This window comes from Melanostigma gelatinosum (assembly GCF_949748355.1).
Source record: "Melanostigma gelatinosum genome assembly, chromosome: 15".
Classification (NCBI taxonomy): Eukaryota; Metazoa; Chordata; class Actinopteri; order Perciformes; family Zoarcidae; genus Melanostigma; species Melanostigma gelatinosum.
In genome coordinates, this window is record NC_136648.1 from 8035524 (window position 1) to 8054647 (window position 19124).

General features: G+C 41.5%; 2 protein-coding genes and 1 long non-coding RNA gene across 4 annotated transcripts; 1 reads left to right on the plus strand and 2 right to left on the minus strand.

Annotated features, from left to right (window-relative positions):
• Positions 1 to 146: 146 nt before the first annotated feature.
• On the plus strand, positions 147 to 14709 carry LOC306789258. Of its 2 annotated transcripts, XR_013772641.1 has the most exons (6): positions 147 to 248; positions 12200 to 12326; positions 12471 to 12563; positions 13335 to 13507; positions 14033 to 14180; positions 14571 to 14709. It is a non-coding gene; the product is annotated as an uncharacterized lncRNA (long non-coding RNA). The 2 variants fall into 2 exon arrangements; XR_013772642.1 differs by lacking the exons at positions 13335 to 13507; positions 14571 to 14709 and having other exon boundaries at positions 14033 to 14486.
• On the minus strand, positions 4057 to 6770 carry LOC306789070 (nicotinamide riboside kinase 2-like). Its single transcript, XM_079284843.1, has 8 exons — positions 6585 to 6770; positions 6397 to 6487; positions 5503 to 5551; positions 5095 to 5269; positions 4936 to 5007; positions 4739 to 4845; positions 4461 to 4546; positions 4057 to 4371 (listed from the first exon to the last, which is right to left on the minus strand). The coding sequence occupies exons 1-7, from the start codon at positions 6608 to 6610 to the stop codon at positions 4461 to 4463; spliced, it is 606 nt and encodes a 201-aa protein (XP_079140969.1). The 5' UTR covers positions 6611 to 6770; the 3' UTR covers positions 4057 to 4371.
• Positions 8906 to 18342, minus strand: LOC306789257 (caytaxin-like). The gene is made up of 13 exons (XM_079285113.1): positions 18241 to 18342; positions 16385 to 16491; positions 14861 to 14919; positions 14558 to 14785; positions 14011 to 14169; positions 12785 to 12887; positions 12487 to 12618; positions 12277 to 12363; positions 11921 to 12019; positions 11564 to 11599; positions 11408 to 11455; positions 11005 to 11051; positions 8906 to 9622 (listed from the first exon to the last, which is right to left on the minus strand). The coding sequence occupies exons 2-12, from the start codon at positions 16459 to 16461 to the stop codon at positions 11012 to 11014; spliced, it is 1068 nt and encodes a 355-aa protein (XP_079141239.1). The 5' UTR covers positions 16462 to 16491; positions 18241 to 18342; the 3' UTR covers positions 8906 to 9622; positions 11005 to 11011.
• Positions 18343 to 19124: the final 782 nt, after the last annotated feature.

Consider the following 19124-nt stretch of genomic DNA (forward strand, 5'->3'; position numbering starts at 1 on the left):
GGCAGAGCTCAGTTGATGTCACCTCTCACATGAAGAGCTGTGGTGTGTGTTTCCTCAGCCAAATAGGGCATCAGGGTGGTGAGCCTGCATGCTTTTCTATTCTTAGTCAAAGAAACCTTCCCCCTGCTCCAATGTCCACCCCCGCCCCGGCCTCTACTGCAGTCCAGATTTATAAGAGCCACAGATCCTCGGCACTGGTTTGGCACAAGACTTCCTCAGCAGGACATGTAACCCACAAAATTTAGCCAGTAAGTATTAACGCTGAATTCAGTCTTTCTTGTGTGTCAGAAGTAAACAAATCACAACAAATGTTGCCACAAAAAAAAAAATTCTTTACTGTAAACTATAGGAGTGCTTGTACATAAAATAAAGTGTCTGGTTGTTTTCATGGTACACCTTCAGCAGCAGCAGCAGATCTTTCCCCGAGTGAAAGACTAATTCTTTTACGCTTTGAATATATCTTATCCCATGAATCTAGGTATCCAGGGCTGCTCACAGCTTTGCTTCTTGTGAGATTTAACGACGCTGATGGTCTTAAAATGGTTTTACCACGAGAAGGAATACATCTGTTGTCTTCCCCTGAGGCCTCACACTGCCAGTCTGAGGAGTTTACAACTATATGATAAATCCAGAGGGTTTACCACAGATCATGGGGAGAAAATGCAGGTGAGATGCTGAAAGAAATGTGTGAAGAAAATGAAAATGATTCAACAAATCTGTCGTCCCATTATGTGGACATTTAGTTCCACCTGAAAGCAACAAGTGTGAACTCTTAAATAAAACAGACTTTTTTTTTTCTAACCTGAGTTGAAATAGAAGTGTCTAATAAATGGTGAATTATATGTTATTTGATGACTGCAGATCATCAGGGTTCTTGTGACGTGTGTTGCTTATCATTGATTAACCGTTGCCAAAATCAGCGCGGTCAGCTCTCCTCACATTTCAGGCTTGAGCATCATGCTGCTGTGTCTAGCTTCACGTTTCGGTTCATCTACACGTGACAAATTAATGTTGGAGGCGCATAATATGTGAGCTGTTAAAAACTGTCTAGTCAGTGGACCCTGAACCCAAACTTAAATGTCAATAGCTTCTGATGTTAAGGGCTTTAAGCTTTACTGTGTGTGACTACTCCTTCTGTTTTAACACTTGATTGAGTTCGCACAACATGCCATTTATTTCTCTATTATGTGTTTTATGTCATTGCAAACCAATCAGGATGGAGTGCCAGTTACCTAATCACCCACTTTTTGACCTTTTAAGTGGAGACACTATGCAATAGCATTGTTTCGTGCACTGGTCAATTCATTCATGTCTTCATTCGGACTCGTGGAAAGATAACTTAAAAAAATAAACATTTAGATGTTTATTTTACGACTTTGTTTGTCTGCATCTGTAGATCTCTCAAAAATTCACCAAAAGTTAGTATAAAATAATGCCTCATTTACATAACATTTTATTAAACTTGTAATACAAAAAAAACATTGCGTTAATGTAAGTAATCAATGGTGGAAGTTTCCTGGTGATCTCTATAAAACCTTTAATACCCTTAAAGACAAAATCAATGATAAACACAAGGCCAACCTGTTCTATCTGTAGTTAGCATTTGAAAGTGGGATATCATAATTGAATACGTGCTTTATAACACACTTTAGCTGTAAGCAGATATAAGTGTTTGTTCATTTATTTATCTTGGTCTTAGTATAAAATCTGTCAGACAGCTGCAGCTCGTCTGGAATGCCACACCAACGCCAAGACCGTGAGCAGGTTGCTGTGGTCCTTGACCACTGCGTCCTGTGTGCCGAAGGCTAGACTTTAAAATCTCATTACTTATTACACTTTTTTAATGTTTTCTTCAAGTCTTTGTGTTTAATATACAGTATTTCTATAAAGCACTTTAAATCGCCTTGTGTCTGAATAGCGCTCTAGAAACAAAAGGATATGACCAATGGGCACCCATTAATTGGAGGATGCTGTATGAAGAGATTATGATTGACAATACAGTAAAAACTACACTGTATAAGATACGTCCTATTGGAGACATATACATTACATTAATAAGCAGTTCAATTGTCCTTATACCTGCTTACAGCAACATGATAGGGTATATTAAACCATTTATAAAATGTTAGCTTGTAAATGCTACATAGGGAGAACTCAGTTGGTCACATATGTTTAGTCACAGCCGTAAATATTCCTGTCATTACTTCAGTGGTACAACCACAACTGTCACATGCCTCAGGGGTACACGGGGGATCTGTACAGCATGTGACAGCCGCTCGTCCCTCGTGTCCCTCGTGTCCCTCGTGTCCCTGCCTCTCCACCTAAATATGGATGCCACGGCTGAACTTTCGGGGGGGTTGCCATAGTGGCCGGTGACGAGGGATCACAAGGCTCTCACCTTACCGGCACGGTGGTGGCGTGTGGGGACTGGCCCCTGAGAGAAGGCATGGCGGAGCGTAGAGTGGGTGTGTGGCAATCTGCAATTGGCTGTACACTCATTTAATATCTTCCCCTGACACCCCAGACCCTTGGTCTAAATATAAACTGACAGACCAGATACCCTCAGCTGCGGGCCAACTGGTGGCAACTAAAGACTCCCAGAAACGTATCACAAGACCCTGAACCCCCCCGCCCCCCAGCACACCCTCCGTGGCCCTGCCAGAATAATGTGCAGTGTGCATGATCAGGAGGGGAGATTCTGAAAAAGCCTAAAGATTTTAAATATGCTTGGACTGTGAATTCACCACAGTCATGACTGCCAATCAGACCCAAGTCATTTGTTTTATGGTTCATGCTGTGGAGTCAGCTGCAGATAGAACAGACAACCCTCAAGGTGACCGTATAATTCACTGGCTTTTTAAATATTGAAATATCAATAAAAGTGGAAGATGTACTGCTCTCCATTACAGACAGTGCCGGCCGCGGCAAGAGCGACGTGGGTGACTTTTGATCTTTTAGAGAAGTAGTAAATTATCAGTGAAAAGGACAAAGCACTTTCCCTCAGAGTCTCGATTAAGTTGATGACAGTGATTGAAACCAATGAAGTCGACTCCTTTATACTGCAAAGCTACGGCTAAAATATAGAAAGGTTATAACAATATAGAGGCTTTTTAGATTATTTCATGTGTCTGGATGTGTTGTTAGCACAGCAGGGAAGCTTAAAAAGTCTTCAACCACTCTGTGGCTGACTGGCCTTCCTGTGTGGGAGGTTTACAGTAATATCATGCAGGCATTTAGTGCTTTGGAGGTGTGTCCTGATAAGTGTTCCTCATCAGTTGACAGTGCATTTTTCTCTTAGCGTAGACATTATTACACCTAATGCTCCATTGGAGAGATGAGAGTGTAGCGGCAGACAGGACGGAGAGAGAGATATGACAAGCAGCAAAGGACCAACAGCTGGAATCAAACGAGGGACGTGGCCGTTATATGGCAGGCGGCCAAGGTCAATTTTAGCCCAAGGTTTCGACTAATTATTTCGTATTCAAAAACAATAATCATGATAATATTTATGATCAAAGTTTTTTTATCAATAAAGCTGAAGAGATATCCATGAGTGCAGCATTAAAAATACAGTTCCAGGTGCTTCATGGAGGATTAAACATAAAGCGCCTTTAATAAATATGGGCAAGTAAAACACACCAATTTGCACAGTAACCTTCCTCAATCCCAAAAAGCTTCTGTTCCTTTTGTTTTTCTTCAGTTATAGCCGATATTTATATGTCCTTAAGTTAAAAATGAAGATTAAATCAGACCACCTTGATCTGTTTTATGATTTTTTTTCCTTGCAGTGAACTGCAACAATTCATTTATTGTCTTTAAGATGAAAACCAGGCTCTCAATTTAATCTGGACGATAAGGAGTCTCATTCAAGAGCCGCAGGATGTTATCAGTCATCCTCAATGTGCAAACGTTTTTACACTGTAAAACGTGAGGTTTGTGATTCTTAACAGGACCTATATGGGAGCTACATGTGTGTGTGTGTGTGTGTGTGTGTGTGTGTGTGTGTGTGTGTGTGTGTGTGTGTGTGTGTGTGAAATGAAAAACAGGAAACACAAATTAGATTCAGTCATTTCATTTGGTTGCGAGACACAATTCCATCCTCCAGTGGGCATTCGATCTGTTCACATACAACAAGATCAGAGCGGACGTCTGTCCCTGATGTTAAGCACTGGGCAGTCCAGAGGTGGCTTACCTTTTAGAAAAAATTACACAGGACTATACAAAACACAGAACTTCTGCCATTAGTTCTTAAAAAATCACAGGATTGGTAACTATTTACAAATTAGGCTTTGAAGTGCAGAACCGGTGTTACACATTTAGGCAAAGTTATATTTACAAGTCTATACACAAATCCTTGTCATCCCCGTCTGTCTGTGGAGAAAGAGAGAGGGGGAGAAGTTACTCACACTGACGCTGTCACACTGTCAGGGAAAATGTGGAGGATAATATTTTAAATATACCTATAAGTTGTTCAGCAGCGAATTCTGAACACTTTCATGTACTTTGCTGTAGATATCTTCCTTTGACGTCATCCCGTCGAGGTACTCTGTCCAGAAAAAGACAAACCTGAGGTGAATTTATGCCAACAGTTAGCAGCCAAAGCTTTATTTTGAAAGGAGCGGGAGAGAATTTAGCTTGTATTTTGACATTAGGGGTGTGGATAGGGACACAAAGCAATGTATGCACATCAGTGGTCATGGATATTTAGTTTCAGATGGGAGGATCTGGCTTTACATACCTATTCTGCCACAGTTGTTCTCCATCTCTTTCCTGTGTTTCAAGTACATGGGCCAGACGTGGCCATCGAACAGGCCAGGGGGGTCAGGGAGTGTGTACGTCCTTGTACTGCAAAAACACAACCAATCAAGTCACTTTATAAGCATGTAATTTGTCCAACACGTCAGCGGAATCTGCGTTCGGTCGAGAGCTCGTTACCTTCTCCTCCTTTTGCACTCCTCATAAGGAATGGAAATGTAGAAACATTTGTCATAGATGTCAATTAGAGGCCTGCAGAGGGGAACCGATGCTCAGATTAGTGACAAGTTAAGAGGCCTGTAGGTTTCACATGAGAGCTTGCGTGACAAAACGACTCACTTGTAGTTGTAGATGAGGAACCCCTCCACGATGAGAATATGGATCCCCTCCTTCGAGTCGGATTTCTCGGCTGCAGGCGACAGGCTGACGCCGTGTGAGCGGGCAAACTTGACCGGGTTCTCCTGCCAGCCTTTCACAGTGTTGACCAGAGCCTCCATGTCCATGGCGCTGATGACTGATACAGAGGTGGAGAGAAATGAGCAGGCTTCACCACACACGTAACCGACACTCCTCACTAATGTGCTTCAACACACAGTAGTTACAGTAAGTGAATGTTTGCAGCATTCACAGAATAGATGGTGGAACATCACACAGTTTAGGACTGATTTTGTTACCAAACGTAAAGAAATGTGCAGGAAAGAAAAAGTACATTACTGCATGGTTTTCCTACGCAAAATCCATTCTTACCATCCCACTGTCTAAAGCCGTCCTCCCCGACTTCTATTTGATGGGGTTTCTGAAATAACAGTCACCAATAAAACATTGCTGCAACCTCGTAACCAGTTGGAGCTGATCACACCTGGACAGGACAGGTCAAGGACTCGTCTCCACCAAAAGTAGTGCACGTTGACAATTTTGGATGCGATTAAAAAATATTTGATCAATGTTGCGCTGGCGAAATATCGGTTTCAATATCTCAAGACTCTTTCTCTAAATAAATTCTGTATAAACTATACAGGAGGGTCGTAACGTTCACTGGCGCCTCACTTTCAGTGTTTTTAAAGATGGAAGCTAGCTGTTTTAGCAAACTGTCTCAGACTGGAAATAGAAATTTGGATTTTTTTGTAATAGTGCGGCCCTCGACGATACCCTCGATGTATTGCTGAAGCAGCATAATATGCCTTATAAGTGGTAAATGACTCTGATTTTAAAAGCCAGCGGTGATTGGTGGTAAATCAACCTTTACAGGTCCTGAATGCAACACGAAGAGATGGATGTGATAGAGATAAAAAATGTCTTATTTCTTTTGAGCCAAATAATTAATTATGTTAATAATTCGGTTAATAATTATGCAATAAGTTTGTTGCCGGATTTGCAACGTGATTGGACGAAGTCTGACTTTAAGTGGGGACGCTCAGCCCTTTTATTGGCTGTCCAGGAGACAATCAGCCAGATGCATTAGTAGGACATCTGCAGGTCAGACTGGCGGTTCATTTCTGAACTCAAGAGTCAATTTAACGTAGCAAGTGAAATATACTAAAAATAACAGTTACTAAAACACAATGAAATAGTTACTGTAGCTTTAAACTAACCAAATAGTGACGTAAAGCTTAAAATAATGGTGACTTTAATTCATCTTACCTTGAAAAAGTCATCCTGGTGCACAACACAACAGTTGGGGAATGTCTTCAGCAGTGTATTTGTCAAAGTGGTCTTCCCACCGTTGGTCACTCTGAAAGTAAGATGAATTTCATTCCACACAGATGTGAGTTACACAAGTTTTACCACAAGACAAACAGACGGAGGTGGATCAATTAAACGAGACTTACCCTCCAATGCCAATGATGAACTTCATTTTGGCTTTGTTTGTGTCTTGGTCACCTCTGGAATTCAGTAAATAAAAGAAGGGAACCCACCCAAAGCAAACAGTCTACAAAAGGCTTCTTCTCAAAAACCTTTTCCTTCTCCTCTGCAACAGACGTTCCCCCCTTTTACTACTTCATTGATCGACAATCTCCTTGCCGGACATATATAGGATTTAGCTGCAGCGTCACAGCCTCTCAAACCAATCGGCCCCTTTTTCCATACAGCCTATGAGTCGCTGCTTTACAGCCGGGCAGCACCAGCGGGAGGAGGGGCACGTAGGAACCTCACAGTTGCATGAAAGTAGATCCCAAATGTTCCACTTGCTGTCAGGGGTCAGTGAACATGTAGATAATAAAGGCATGGGGGTGGGGCTAAGCTGTTAAACTCACATTTAAATGTCTAATTGGAAAAGCCACAGTCTCAGACATAAAGACAGTGTCGACAGATGATGCTGATAGTTTAGAGCTTGTCAAATCTTTATTTGAGACAGATTTGATTGAAAAACAGAAAAGACATGTGATTTAAGTGCAGATGTGATTATCATCAGGGAGTTTGTCATAGAAAAGGCACTGTGCGGAGAGGATGCAAGGGCTGCAAAACGTACAATCAGTAAAAGTCACTGTAATACATGAAAGTCACATCCTCTTACCGAGACATCTGTATCACAGCTCAGAGAGAAACCTCATTATTTGTCTTTTTAGAGGGTACGGTTTCCGTGCTTAGACGGCTCTGGCTGGGTAAAAACTAGAAGCACTATAGTTAGTCGCCGGCTGCGTCACACATATTTCTGATGCAACCAGCTGGAATATATGGCCATCAGCCATGTGTCATGGCTGCACAGTAGGTCTGATAGCAGATCTACGTCTTTGCAACTTCAGTTCATCAGCCCTGGTTGTTACACACCTCCGGTCGTGTGCAGATCTAACCTTGAATTCATTATGTTTGGACAGTGTTTTGAACAAACTCTTGTCTCTGACATTGTTCGTGTCCAAGAGGGGAACTTTGAGTCCCAGCTATCAGTGCACAGGGTCTCGTGTTCAGGGCTTGATGTCTTAGCGCCATGACATTGATCTCAATGTAAAAGAGATGCCCGTTGACACCATGTCATGGTTCCTTTACCTCTTATATCAAAGTGATTGTTAACTTTTGTAACAGTGTTTTAGTCGTCTGATGATGAAGTAGACAGAAAATGTGTGTAAAAATGTGGGATTACAAAACTGTCCCAAATCTGCTCAGACATTTAGGGCACTAAACCAGGATGCATGTGTTGCACATACTATTTCCGGATAAACAACTTGAAAATGCTAAATACTTGCATGCAAGTATATGTTTAGGGCTTTCATTGTGAAAGGTAATCCCGGAAGGAGCGGATCTGGTCTGCGTTGCCCTTGAAAGTAGTTCTGAAATAGAAGTTGCCATCTTGGTTCGGACTACAGAGTCTTTGTTTTGTTGTCGTTTTATAAATAGAACTCAACCAAGCCCCCCAGCAAGAGCGCCGGGCTTTGAAGCTAATTTTGCAGCGGTCAGACCGTGCAATTACAACTTCAGTATGTCACGTGACACCACGTGACAAATATTAAGCTGCTTTTTCGCAGTGTATTATTCGCATTCTGTGTGAAAGTACTCGTGACAAAAACAACAGTTTTTTCAAAATGTGCTGACGTCAGAATTAATCGCAAGACACTCAGAAGACAGTCAAACTTTAGCTTTTTGCCTGTTTTCCAAAATGCCAAACTATTCCTTTAAATTTAACATTTCATTCATACTTTATTGTTTAATCCATTTTCCTGCTGAAATATTACTTTTACATTATCATAGGTCAAGAGACATGTGAAGCAATATCATTTCAATGAATAAAGTCTATTTTTCATGTCTGAACCTTTCTTCGATTCGTTTGGTAACTGAGTAAATAACTGAATTAAGACAATAGACGATACAACTTCATGGTAAAAAATGTAACAAACATCCAAGATCATTTACAGTCTATTATTGTTTGTGTACACACTGTCCATGTGTGTCCAACATGTAAAAATAAAGAAGGGTCACCTCAGGAGAATTATGTGACACAAAGAACAGTGTAAGACTCATTAACCGGCTTTATAAGTCGTCAGCTTGTCAGAAACATTCTGGACCAAACTGAAATACATTAAGAGGCAATACAAAAGATGAAAATATAAGCTGTAATGTACATCTGTTCTGTGTCAGAAGTCAAGGTTGGATACAAGAGGTGACTCATGACAATAGCTTGTTTCAGTTCATTCATTCGTTTATTTTTTGACAAACATTAAATGGCACATTTTCATAAATAACACGTTTAGCAATTCATTAGACTCTCTCTTTAAGTATATTTCATTTGTAACAATGTATGATTTCCATCTTGTAAAAGTATCTTCTGAAACATGAGAAATGACAAAAATAGATGAGACAGAATTGGTATAAACAAGCATGCCACCTGCATATCAAACTCTGGAAAACTTGAAGACTGTAACACACGTTTGCATTCGTAACATCTACTGTAGGCCTAAGAACAACATCATTTCACGTTCGTTTTCAGTAAACGGCCATGAAATCAAACAATACCCATGCCTCTCATATCAAAAAACAAATATCTGTGCAAACCCCTTTCTCAAAAATATCTATACAAGTACATGTACACTTTGGAACGGACGATATTCCTTGCCTGAAGAAGATTGAGTGTTCATCCAAGTCATTTTTCTTTACATATAGCTGAAGTCATGCTGTCGATGAAACTCAACTTGACATGCAGATATTTTTTTATTGAGCTTTATCTCTTGTAATGCTTTGGTGTATATTAACTTTTAGTTGGAAGCAAGCATGTCACTGAAAATATATCATTTGAGAAAGGATTGTCTTGCAGCTAATGGATCCAGTCGGTCGATTTAATCCTGGTCAACAAGCGTGTGATGGTGGTCGATGGTGGTCGAGGCTGGCTCCCATTTGAATGAATGAATGTCCCTCATTGGTTCTTCAATTTAAAGCTCTGAAATGCAAATACAGACAGTTTCACAGTCTTTCTTTCTCCATCACCTTTACCCTGACAGTCTGAATGATATCATCTCCACAAAGACAACATTTCCTATAGAATCCTTCAATTTGGCAGTGCGTCAATAAGCACTCAATGTGAACTAAGTCCAGCTTGACACATTGCCTATTTATTTCGCCCCTGCTTCCTCCCTTGGCATTTGGACAAGTCATGGTGCCCGTGTCCATTCCTTGGGGGGGGGGAGTTTCTAAAATAACCCCGACCTGCTACAGCGGGTATTTCCCCCAATTTCAGGACAGGACGTGCTTTACATAACACCGGTACGAAGGGAATATGATGTTGGAGGATCAGCTGACATTTCTTGGATTGCAAAAAATAAATGAGCTTGACTTGATGATTGGCAGAAATCCCAAAGCACTATTTTTGGTGGTTCAACCTTTGGTCCAGTCTCAGAGAAGGACGGAGAGAGAATTGTCAACTCATGCTTGTTTCTTTACTTCTGTTCTATTCATGACAAAGGGCTTGTTTTTTTAGACAATTTGCTAACTTCAAATTCAAAACATAAAAGTGATTGTAATTAGAGTAGTTTTCTCCTGGCACTACCTATCCATGAATGAGATGTACTTTAAATTAGACTTGTATTGTAAAACAACAGATGTGATTGTTTTATGATTGTGATTGTTTTCATTCATTGAAAATATATGATTTGATATTTTATCGTACATTTTAATATGTTTCTACTTTTTGCACTGTGTTGATTGTTTAATGTTATGCGCCACCCGCCGTGTCAAATTCCTTGTATGTGCAACATATACCTTCTGATTGTGATTATCATATAATCTGCTAATTATTTCCTGGAATAACAGATTAATTGTCGGAGCAATAAAACGACCAACAGTCCAACCCCACAACACATTTAATTCCCTTTAATATAAAACAAAGACAATTCTTCACTTTTGAGAAATGTTCGATCAATGACCTACTGAATTCAACTTTGATTGACTAATCCTTGCAGATCCATTTGTGACTGAAAAAGTAAATGAGCTTTACATCTTTCGAGAGATTTGAGTAACAGATCTGAGTCATTCTTTCGGCTTGTGGTCTCATTTGACTGGATACGACACTGTAAAATGGACCTCGGCCCCCGCTGAACTGAGAGATGACCCTTTGGACCTTTGGTCAGTGACCCAGCGCTTCAGACAGGCCAACTTCCAGTATTTAGATGATTTACTATCATGTCTCTTTTGCGCATGGGTGTGTGTGTGTGTGTCTGTGTGCGTGTGCAGACGAGAACATTTCCCTGTATGTCAGGTGATTAATTACAGTGGGCTGACATTACAAACCAGCCTGGTGAAGATGGTTGTAAAGGGAACCCTTACCTTAATGTCAGATGTCACGGCCAACCTCTGCTGTCATTGACTTTGGCCTGAAAATGACAGATTAAAGTCAAGCCATAAGTAAATATAAATATTGAGCATCAAGCCCATATTAGTTTGTGCTTTCTGTTGCTAAAATGTATCCATGTGGCTGCAGTTGCTCACACCTGATTTAAAGAGAAGAAACACAGATGGAATTTCTATTTACATCACATTTTCTTGATAGATATTTTAGTGTCTAAACTGACTAAATTAAATAAAGTTGCATTGCATATAATTGAGAGTGAAATGGTTTCCGACTTCTAGCAGCCACCAGTTTTACTTAAACATTTTCTATGTTGTAGTGCTGAAGTAGGAAAAAAAAAATCCCAAAATGGCGCTAGACTGTACTTTAAAACGAGGTCACCTTCCTTTAGGCAGTGTTAAGTTGCTCTGCTGCTTCTCTTGCTGAAGTCTGTAAATAAGACCGTCAAATATTAATACTACTACTGAGATGCAGGAAACAGAGTAAGCATCAAAACGGCTTTATAAGATAAAAACCACATGGAAATCTACTGCTCACCTTTCCCTTTGTGCTTGTATCTTCTCATCATCATACCTTTAAAAATAAGAATATAAATCTCAGTCTGATGTATACATGACATCAACATACCTCTCACCAGTGGAACAGAGACGCTAAAAGTCTGTTGAAGTACACTATTGCAAATCATATGTTCACTTAGTTTAAGTTGAACAGATTCAAACAAATGCTAACAGTTACACCGACTCACTATGAATGAATGAAACACAGCTTGGATCAGGTTTAGTTTGATCACTGTGCTGTGAGCGTTCTCTAAAAGTGTTGTTGCTGTAAGCATGCAATACACACCACGCGTGATTAGTGTCTCAACAGTGACCGTTGGTGGCTCAGAGTACTTACTGCAACACACACTCAGGGATCTGCACATGCTCCATGGGGATGATCTGGCTGAGCTCCTCCAGGGTGTGAACATAACGGATCTTATCCATGAACTTCACGCTGCAGAAAGCATCAACAACATGCAATCGATGTCACGAATGGCCCATTCTGAACACGTGTATCATTCATCTGGCATCAAGCCCAGGCCTTGTAGCACAGCTCTCATTCGTATGTTATGTTCTGCGATGGCCTGAATCATTATGTCACAGTTCTGTATTCTATCTTCTGTCTGTTTCTTAGATTTGATAAGAGAAGAGCCAATATGTAACGCAACGGAGAGACGGATGGACCACAAAGCACACTGAATGTATTCTCACCTGATGAAAGGTCTTGAGATGGCCAGGACGGTCCGGATAAACCACGTTGGGTGAGCAATGATGAGACACTTAAGATTCTTCCTCAGTCTACAGGAGTAAATTCAAGTGTTTGTGATCCAGATTGTATCCTCATTTATCTTTAGCATCGACAACATTAGTTTTCACATTCTTGACTTTTTTCTTATTTCCATCAGAGTGGCCCAAACTTACTTCCTGTCGATCATCTGGTAGCATCTCTTCAGCCAGCTGATGCCGGGCATCTTCCTGCGAGGAGTCGCTCCGTTCAGGTAAACAATCATGTAATCTTCTGCCACCAGCAGCTCCAGGCTGCTCACGACGTACCTGAGGACAGAGCAAGCAAGCTCCGATCGGACTCATATTGCACAGTAAGATGAGATAAGATGAAAAGAAATCATGGAAATCATTTCTCTAGTCATGTTCTTTGGTCAAGTACACAGTGCACATTGAATGCTCCAGTAAAAGACTCCCTTAGGAGAATGGATCTTACAGGAAGAGATTCTCCATGATGTAGGTGTAGTCCTCACAGCCACTGTCGGGAAGACAGCAGGCTGCAAACACGATGATGGCATTCAGACCCTCGCCATAATAACCTGGAGGAGAGAGGAGACTCTATAAAACTAGGAAAACTGAAAATGATCTGCCTTTTATGATTTGCATATTCATCAGTATACTTGTTTTACTTTGAAAGTAACCTGACCTAACCTAACTGTATTTTGCATGCTTTGTTGTGAACCGGTCTGATGAACGTCATGAAACATATTTTCAGTTTGAAGTGCATGAGTTTCCCTTGTGAATGAAAGTATGTCTTCTTTTATTTTATTCCTTCACGAGTTCTAATGTCCTTTGATGGTCTGAATGTTGTTTCAGGCTTTTCCACCCTGACAAGATTGTTACAGTTCTGGAGAAAACGTATAGGAACTGAACTGGCACAAAGCGAATAATAATTTTAAATATTAACCAAAAATGTGTACGTAATTCGTAAAATCTATACGAATGCTCCTTTACTCATACTTTTTTACTTTTCATGTATATTCCAGGTGAATTAAATGCAGTAGGGTTTCAGTTGTAGGCCTTCCTGAAAACATCCAGATCTCAGTGGACATCATTAACCCTACCAACCTTCCACCAATCCTGTTCATCAGCAACGTACTTAACAAATGATGCGAAGAGTGCAACGAGTACAAGCCGATCAAGGCAGAGTGGAATAACCGTACGTAACAGGCCACACAACTGCTAATGGGTGTGAAAGAGGTCATTTAGCATGTGGATGAGATGGCACTTCTATATTTTTTGCACCCTGATTGCTAGTGTGCCATTAGTGAAGCCGAAGGTTGCTGGCCCCTGTTCTACAACAGTCATACAGTAGAATTACATCATAACCTCTGTGAGGGCAAGAATTACTGCAGGGCTGTGTCAGGTTTAACAGTGAACCTAATAAACGGCCAACTTAGAGTTTGTTCCTGTACAACTCCTATCCACACACACGCTCTTTTTGATGGACTTTCACGATGGTGACATGAAACCCAGCTATATTTGGATGGTCTTTAGTTGAGTGCAATGTTTCTTTCTCCAACTTTCTCCACCTTTGATCAAAACCCGCTGTGTCAGTGCTGGTCTTCCAAAATCCATTTTGGATGAATCCTAACATGCACTTGAGCCCACACACACACACAGACACTATTTGAATAAAAGCACACACACTCGTTTGCTAACCTCCATGTGTGACAACCCTCAGGTATGGTCTGATGACCTGCATGTCAATCCTCTGCTCCTGGTCACCGATGATCACTGTTCGCCACAGACGACCAGATGAGTCTCTCTCCTCTTCACTTTCACCTGGAAGACGCTTGGCGTTGGCCACAGGAGTGTCATCTGTACACAAGGTAACATAAAACGGTTGTCGGTCTCATTGCTGAACCGTCCTTTCCCACCTGTCTTCCTTAACACTTTTAAAATCACACAAACGTCAGAGGCAGATAAGGATCAACTTGCTATAACAGTCTGCTGTTAAACTTCAACAGGAAAGTAGGCAAGAAAAACAGCAGTGACTTTGATCACAGCCTTCGGTGTTTGCTTTCATTTTTGCTGTATTTGACAGACATGTTTGCAATAACGTATGACGATTCAAACCGAGGACGCAGCAGGTAGTAAGATTTGCCCCTTTAATAAATTCCAACATGCAACCCTAGACCTTAAAAACATTTGTGTCTTCCAACAATATCGGTCATCTGAATGGAATACCATGTGACCTCTCTCTTACCTTCCCACTCCAGCTCGTTGCCATTGTTGATAAACTCCAGAGAGTCGGTTTCATCGGGAGTCTCCATGTCGTCGACATTGATGTCCAGGTCGTCAGGCGTTTCCAGAAACGCATCAGAGAGCACCGACCCCTCGCTCTGATCCAGGGAGAGGTTCATGTCGGGGGCGACCAGAGTGCGGCGCTTACGCTGGGCCATGGACTCGCCCACATTCAGAGTGGTGGGAGGATCTGGACAGGCACGGCAGGAAAGTTTAGATATATCTTAAAAGTGCATTGGTAATGCGGTGTATTTATTCCACTTACTGGTTCTGTTGTCAGTGAGGCCACATGAAGAATCAACATATCCATCCTCTGGTAGTGGCCTGCAGAGAAAGACATGAATATGCATTCAAAATAGCATCAATAAAACAGTAGACAATAAAACAGAATAAATTGAAAATAGAATGACGTATATCAGAATTAGTCTTTCTCTTTGGCCTTTTGTTTTTCTGTTACCAAGTTAAAGGTGCTCTATGCGATTGGGAGCATTTAGATTGTCTCTCAAGCTGGTGGCTGCTCACACTGCAAACTACAAAAGTGACGACAGAGCTGACAGTGTTTACCTGAGTGGGAATCGGAGGGTGCTTGCTATGCTTCCACCTCGACGTAACTCCACTATATCTTTACATAGCGAACAGTTTACTGCTATATTAATGCTCCGAATCCCGTAAATTGCACCTTTAATTCATGTTTTGGTTCTTCTTTATGTACTTTATAGTTATAAGCATGAACATTAAATTGCTATGATCAATACAAAATGAAATACTATAAAGTGTGAGAATGTGATTTGTAGCATTTTGTTGTTGAAGTGGCGCTTTTGTTATTTAACAGCTGGGTGTCCTGGGAAACAAATATGTGTTGTTTGAGAACGCAACACCGGTAATTACCAACTCCCCTCTGACATTATAATAAGACAGCTGAACCCTCAATGCTGGGGGCACAAGATGGCCAGATTATAGTAGAGAACACTCACACACACACACACACACACACACAAAGACACAGACATTAACACAGACATGCACGCACAGACAAACACGCCCTAAAACACCACAAGCATGGGCGAGCTGATGGAGCTGTTTGGATAATTGCTGTTATTGTGTTGTAAGTAGCCAGTAGGGAAGAGAAAAACTGTTTTTAAAGAATTCTTAAAGGTTTCTCCTCTATAGATCTCACGTTTAAACGATCTGCCACTACATTCATTGTACTGTACATACCCATTACTCCTCCAATTACAGTATTTGTATTGTGTAAGCTTTAACCAACAGAGCTACCAGAATACCATTGTGATATTATTATACCTTGTAAATACCACAACGACTTGCAGCTGTATTTAAATCTTGTGAATACACTGAATGTCCTGGATTAATCCGTTTCCTCTGCTCATTTTCCACAAACACATTCCCTCTGCTGTAGAAGTAAATCTCGCCAGTAAACGAGTGGCTGGCCGACTATTTTTCCATTGCCGGACACTGTGAGGTGTTTGACTTGTCGTGGTTTTTTTCTCTGTGCTTGCTGCTATTTCGTTCACTGACATGAAACAACATAATCACGTAACGACTGCATCAAGGAAAGAACACACCTGCTGCCCTTCAGCATTCAACAAAGCCATCAGAGCTGGCTCTGTTTGTCAAAGCCGTCACACAAATCAGACACACACACACACACGCACGCACACACACACACACACACACACACACACACACACACACACACACACACACACACACACACACACACACACACACACACACACACACACACACACACACACACACACAGGACTACCTGGGGAAGTCTTCATCCTGCCACTCATCTTTAACCTCCATGCTGTCCATGTGTAAGCTGGCTTCTGCTGTACCCATCCTCTGCCAGGGAGGACAGGCTTCAGCTGGCTGTGGTTGACAAACAAATGAAACAATGAAAATCAGTAGGAGTTCAAATCTGTTACGTAAGACACACAGTAATTTGAGCTGTTTTAAAGGGGCACTCCGCCCAATTTATGAAACCCTGAGGATTTCATCAGGATTATCTGAAGTTTAGCTTGAGACACATAATTGCAACAGACAGCCAGCGTGACAAACGTGAAGGTGTGGAGTTTGAAAGATGGGTGTGTTCATCAGAAAGGGAGGGTTTAATGAAAGACACTGTCCAGTTGCACTATGGGAAATGTAGTATTCCCTGTTTTTTTGAGTTTGAAGCATCCTAGGAACGAAAAATTAGGATATCTTAGCTAATCCTTTTGCTTCAACTTAGAGCACTGCTTTTTACATCTCTCTCTCAGAAGTCAAACACCCTTATGGGTGTGGTATACTAAATTGCTGGAGTGCCCCTTAAGTCAGTAAAAGCTGACTTATCCACAATGTACAGCTTTTAGGAGCTGTAATCAAGTGCTCTGGAGAGCAGCTAGAAAACGTAACATGGGTGTAGTGAAGAATCAAACCAACAATCTTGCCAAATCTTCAACATTTATCCTTTTCTAACAAACCTGATACGTTGCAAATGTTTCCCTACATCCCTGGGGAAGGAGACAAAAATAAAACCCAACATTGCTCATACAGCCCCTCAGGTGATACGAGCAAATCACATGTGCCACCATCGAGCAGATAGTCATCTGAACTTCCATATTTTACATAACCAAATCAGAAATGAAACAAAGTCTCCATCCAACGCTGCACGTCATTTTGTGTCGGTTGCTGCAGCCTGTCATAGGATCAGTCATGCACAGAGTCAGCATCATGTCTCGTGTCAGAACTGCGCATATGGGGGAGGAGTGTCCATCATCGCTGTCCCAGCCAGAGTTCAGGCTGCAGCAGACTTTACCACAGTCCATTTGTCCACTGGGATGGCACTGATGTGCTACAGTGAGACACGTCCGAGTCTGTATCCTGAAAACAACTGGAGGTCTAAAAGGCACAGGCCCCTCAGGCTCCATGCTGCTGGAGCTGCTGTGATTTTTTGTTCAACAAACATTTGTCTCTTTCTTTGACATACAGTAAGCAATATGGAAACAAAGCAGTAGAGCTTCCACTTCAATAGAACCCCACAGTATTCGTTCCTCCTCTGTATTATGAATTATTTTACGTAGCTTGCAGCTTAGAGATAAACATCAATAATATTGGCTATTTATGACCAAATAAGCAGCGATCAAAGTTAAAAACAAATTTAGGCATAATTTAACAAACGAATCCTCTTCAACAGGATGCCACTGCTGTGGTTTGATCAGATTAAATCCTGACTGGATTACACAAAAGTATACGTGAACTACTGTTTTCCAAATGAGTCCTGTCCACTTCAAGCCAGTGAGAAGAAAACAGAGAAAGAACATATCCAATGTGAAATAATAAAATGAGTTCTAAATTTGGCAAAAAATATTTGTGTTTAGGTTGATTACTGATATGAAAAGATGATGCAGAATGGACATTTTCAGGGCCTTAAAACGTGTGTGAAAGGAGAAAAGCTATTCTGTCACGACTGCCTCCTTTCCTTATCTGACAGATGGAAACAGTCATTTGAATCACAAACAGTCACAGAATAAAACGCAGCACTGAAAAGGTCACTGATCGAGGATCTGTCCCCTGGAAAGCACTTAATTCAGCCAAAACCAGAAAAAGCATATAGCCTCTGTAAAAGTACTCACATACTGTAATCAGGAAGACTTCCTCTTCGCCGTTTTGGAAGCTTCCATGTGTTGCCTTCAGATGTCCCTCTTTATTTTCTTCCTCCTTAAATCTGCCTGAGCAGAGTGAGGGTCATCATTGTTTACATCTGCAGGTGGGACACTAGAGTGCCCAGGGTCTCAGGCTGGAGGAGTCTTGCTGTTCACCGATGCTGCTAATGGAGGCTGAGAGAGAAACTGTTTCCTCCTGCAGAGAGGACGGTTATAGGACGGTTATAGGATAGGATAGGTTAGAGTCAGGGTCATCACACATCAAACGCCATCCTGCTGTCATCGTTTCAGTCTCGCCAAGCTATATTTTGAAATACAGATAATCCTCGTCCTGCGCCTTCAGCTCCTGTCATGATGATCACTCTTGATCTCTCTTCCTCCCATCTACTTCTGCTCACATCTCTGCTGAATCCCCCTCTGCCCTCCTCTGCCAACACTAATGCTCCCCCCCCCCCCCCCCCAGGCTCTAATCCTGATGTGATGATGTCACCCGTATGTGTTGTGATGGTTATGTAATCACACCTGCGTACCTTCTCTTTGATTCTCTTTGGCTGCCGGGAGTCAGGATCAGCTGTTTTCTTTCGCCTCACCTTCAGACAATTTTGAGTCCATGATGTAACGTGTTTCTATCGTCCTGCGTGCTGGAAAAAATGGAAGTTCCTACTTCAACGCTGTTCCCTGGCAGCAGCATCTTCCTCCCTCACACACTCACACACACACACAATCTCTCTCTCTCTCACTCTCTCTCTCTCTCTCTCTCTCTCGCTCTCTCTCTCTCTCTCGCTTTTTCTCACAATCTCTATTAAGCTCTCTCGCTCTTGACGAAACCCCGCCTCCATATGAATTCCCCTCCCTTTC

Bases quoted from the DNA above. Each gene is read 5' to 3' on its own strand.
- LOC306789070 (XM_079284843.1), bottom strand. From the start codon at position 6,610: ATGAAGTTCATCATTGGCATTGGAGG. The intron at 5,552-6,396 runs GTAAGATGAATT...CTGTTATTTCAG, and splicing joins ACCAGGATGACTTTTTCAAG to AAACCCCATCAAATAGAAGT. The intron at 5,008-5,094 runs GTGAGTCGTTTT...TCCCCTCTGCAG, and splicing joins TTCCTCATCTACAACTACAA to GCCTCTAATTGACATCTATG.
- LOC306789257 (XM_079285113.1), bottom strand. From the start codon at position 16,461: ATGGGTACAGCAGAAGCCAGCTTACACATGGACAGCATGGAGGTTAAA. The intron at 14,920-16,384 runs GTAGTCCTGTGT...CTTTCTCTGCAG, and splicing joins CAGGATGAAGACTTCCCCAG to GCCACTACCAGAGGATGGAT. The intron at 11,052-11,407 runs GTGACCTCGTTT...TGTCATTTTCAG, and splicing joins TTAACACTGCCTAAAGGAAG to GCCAAAGTCAATGACAGCAG.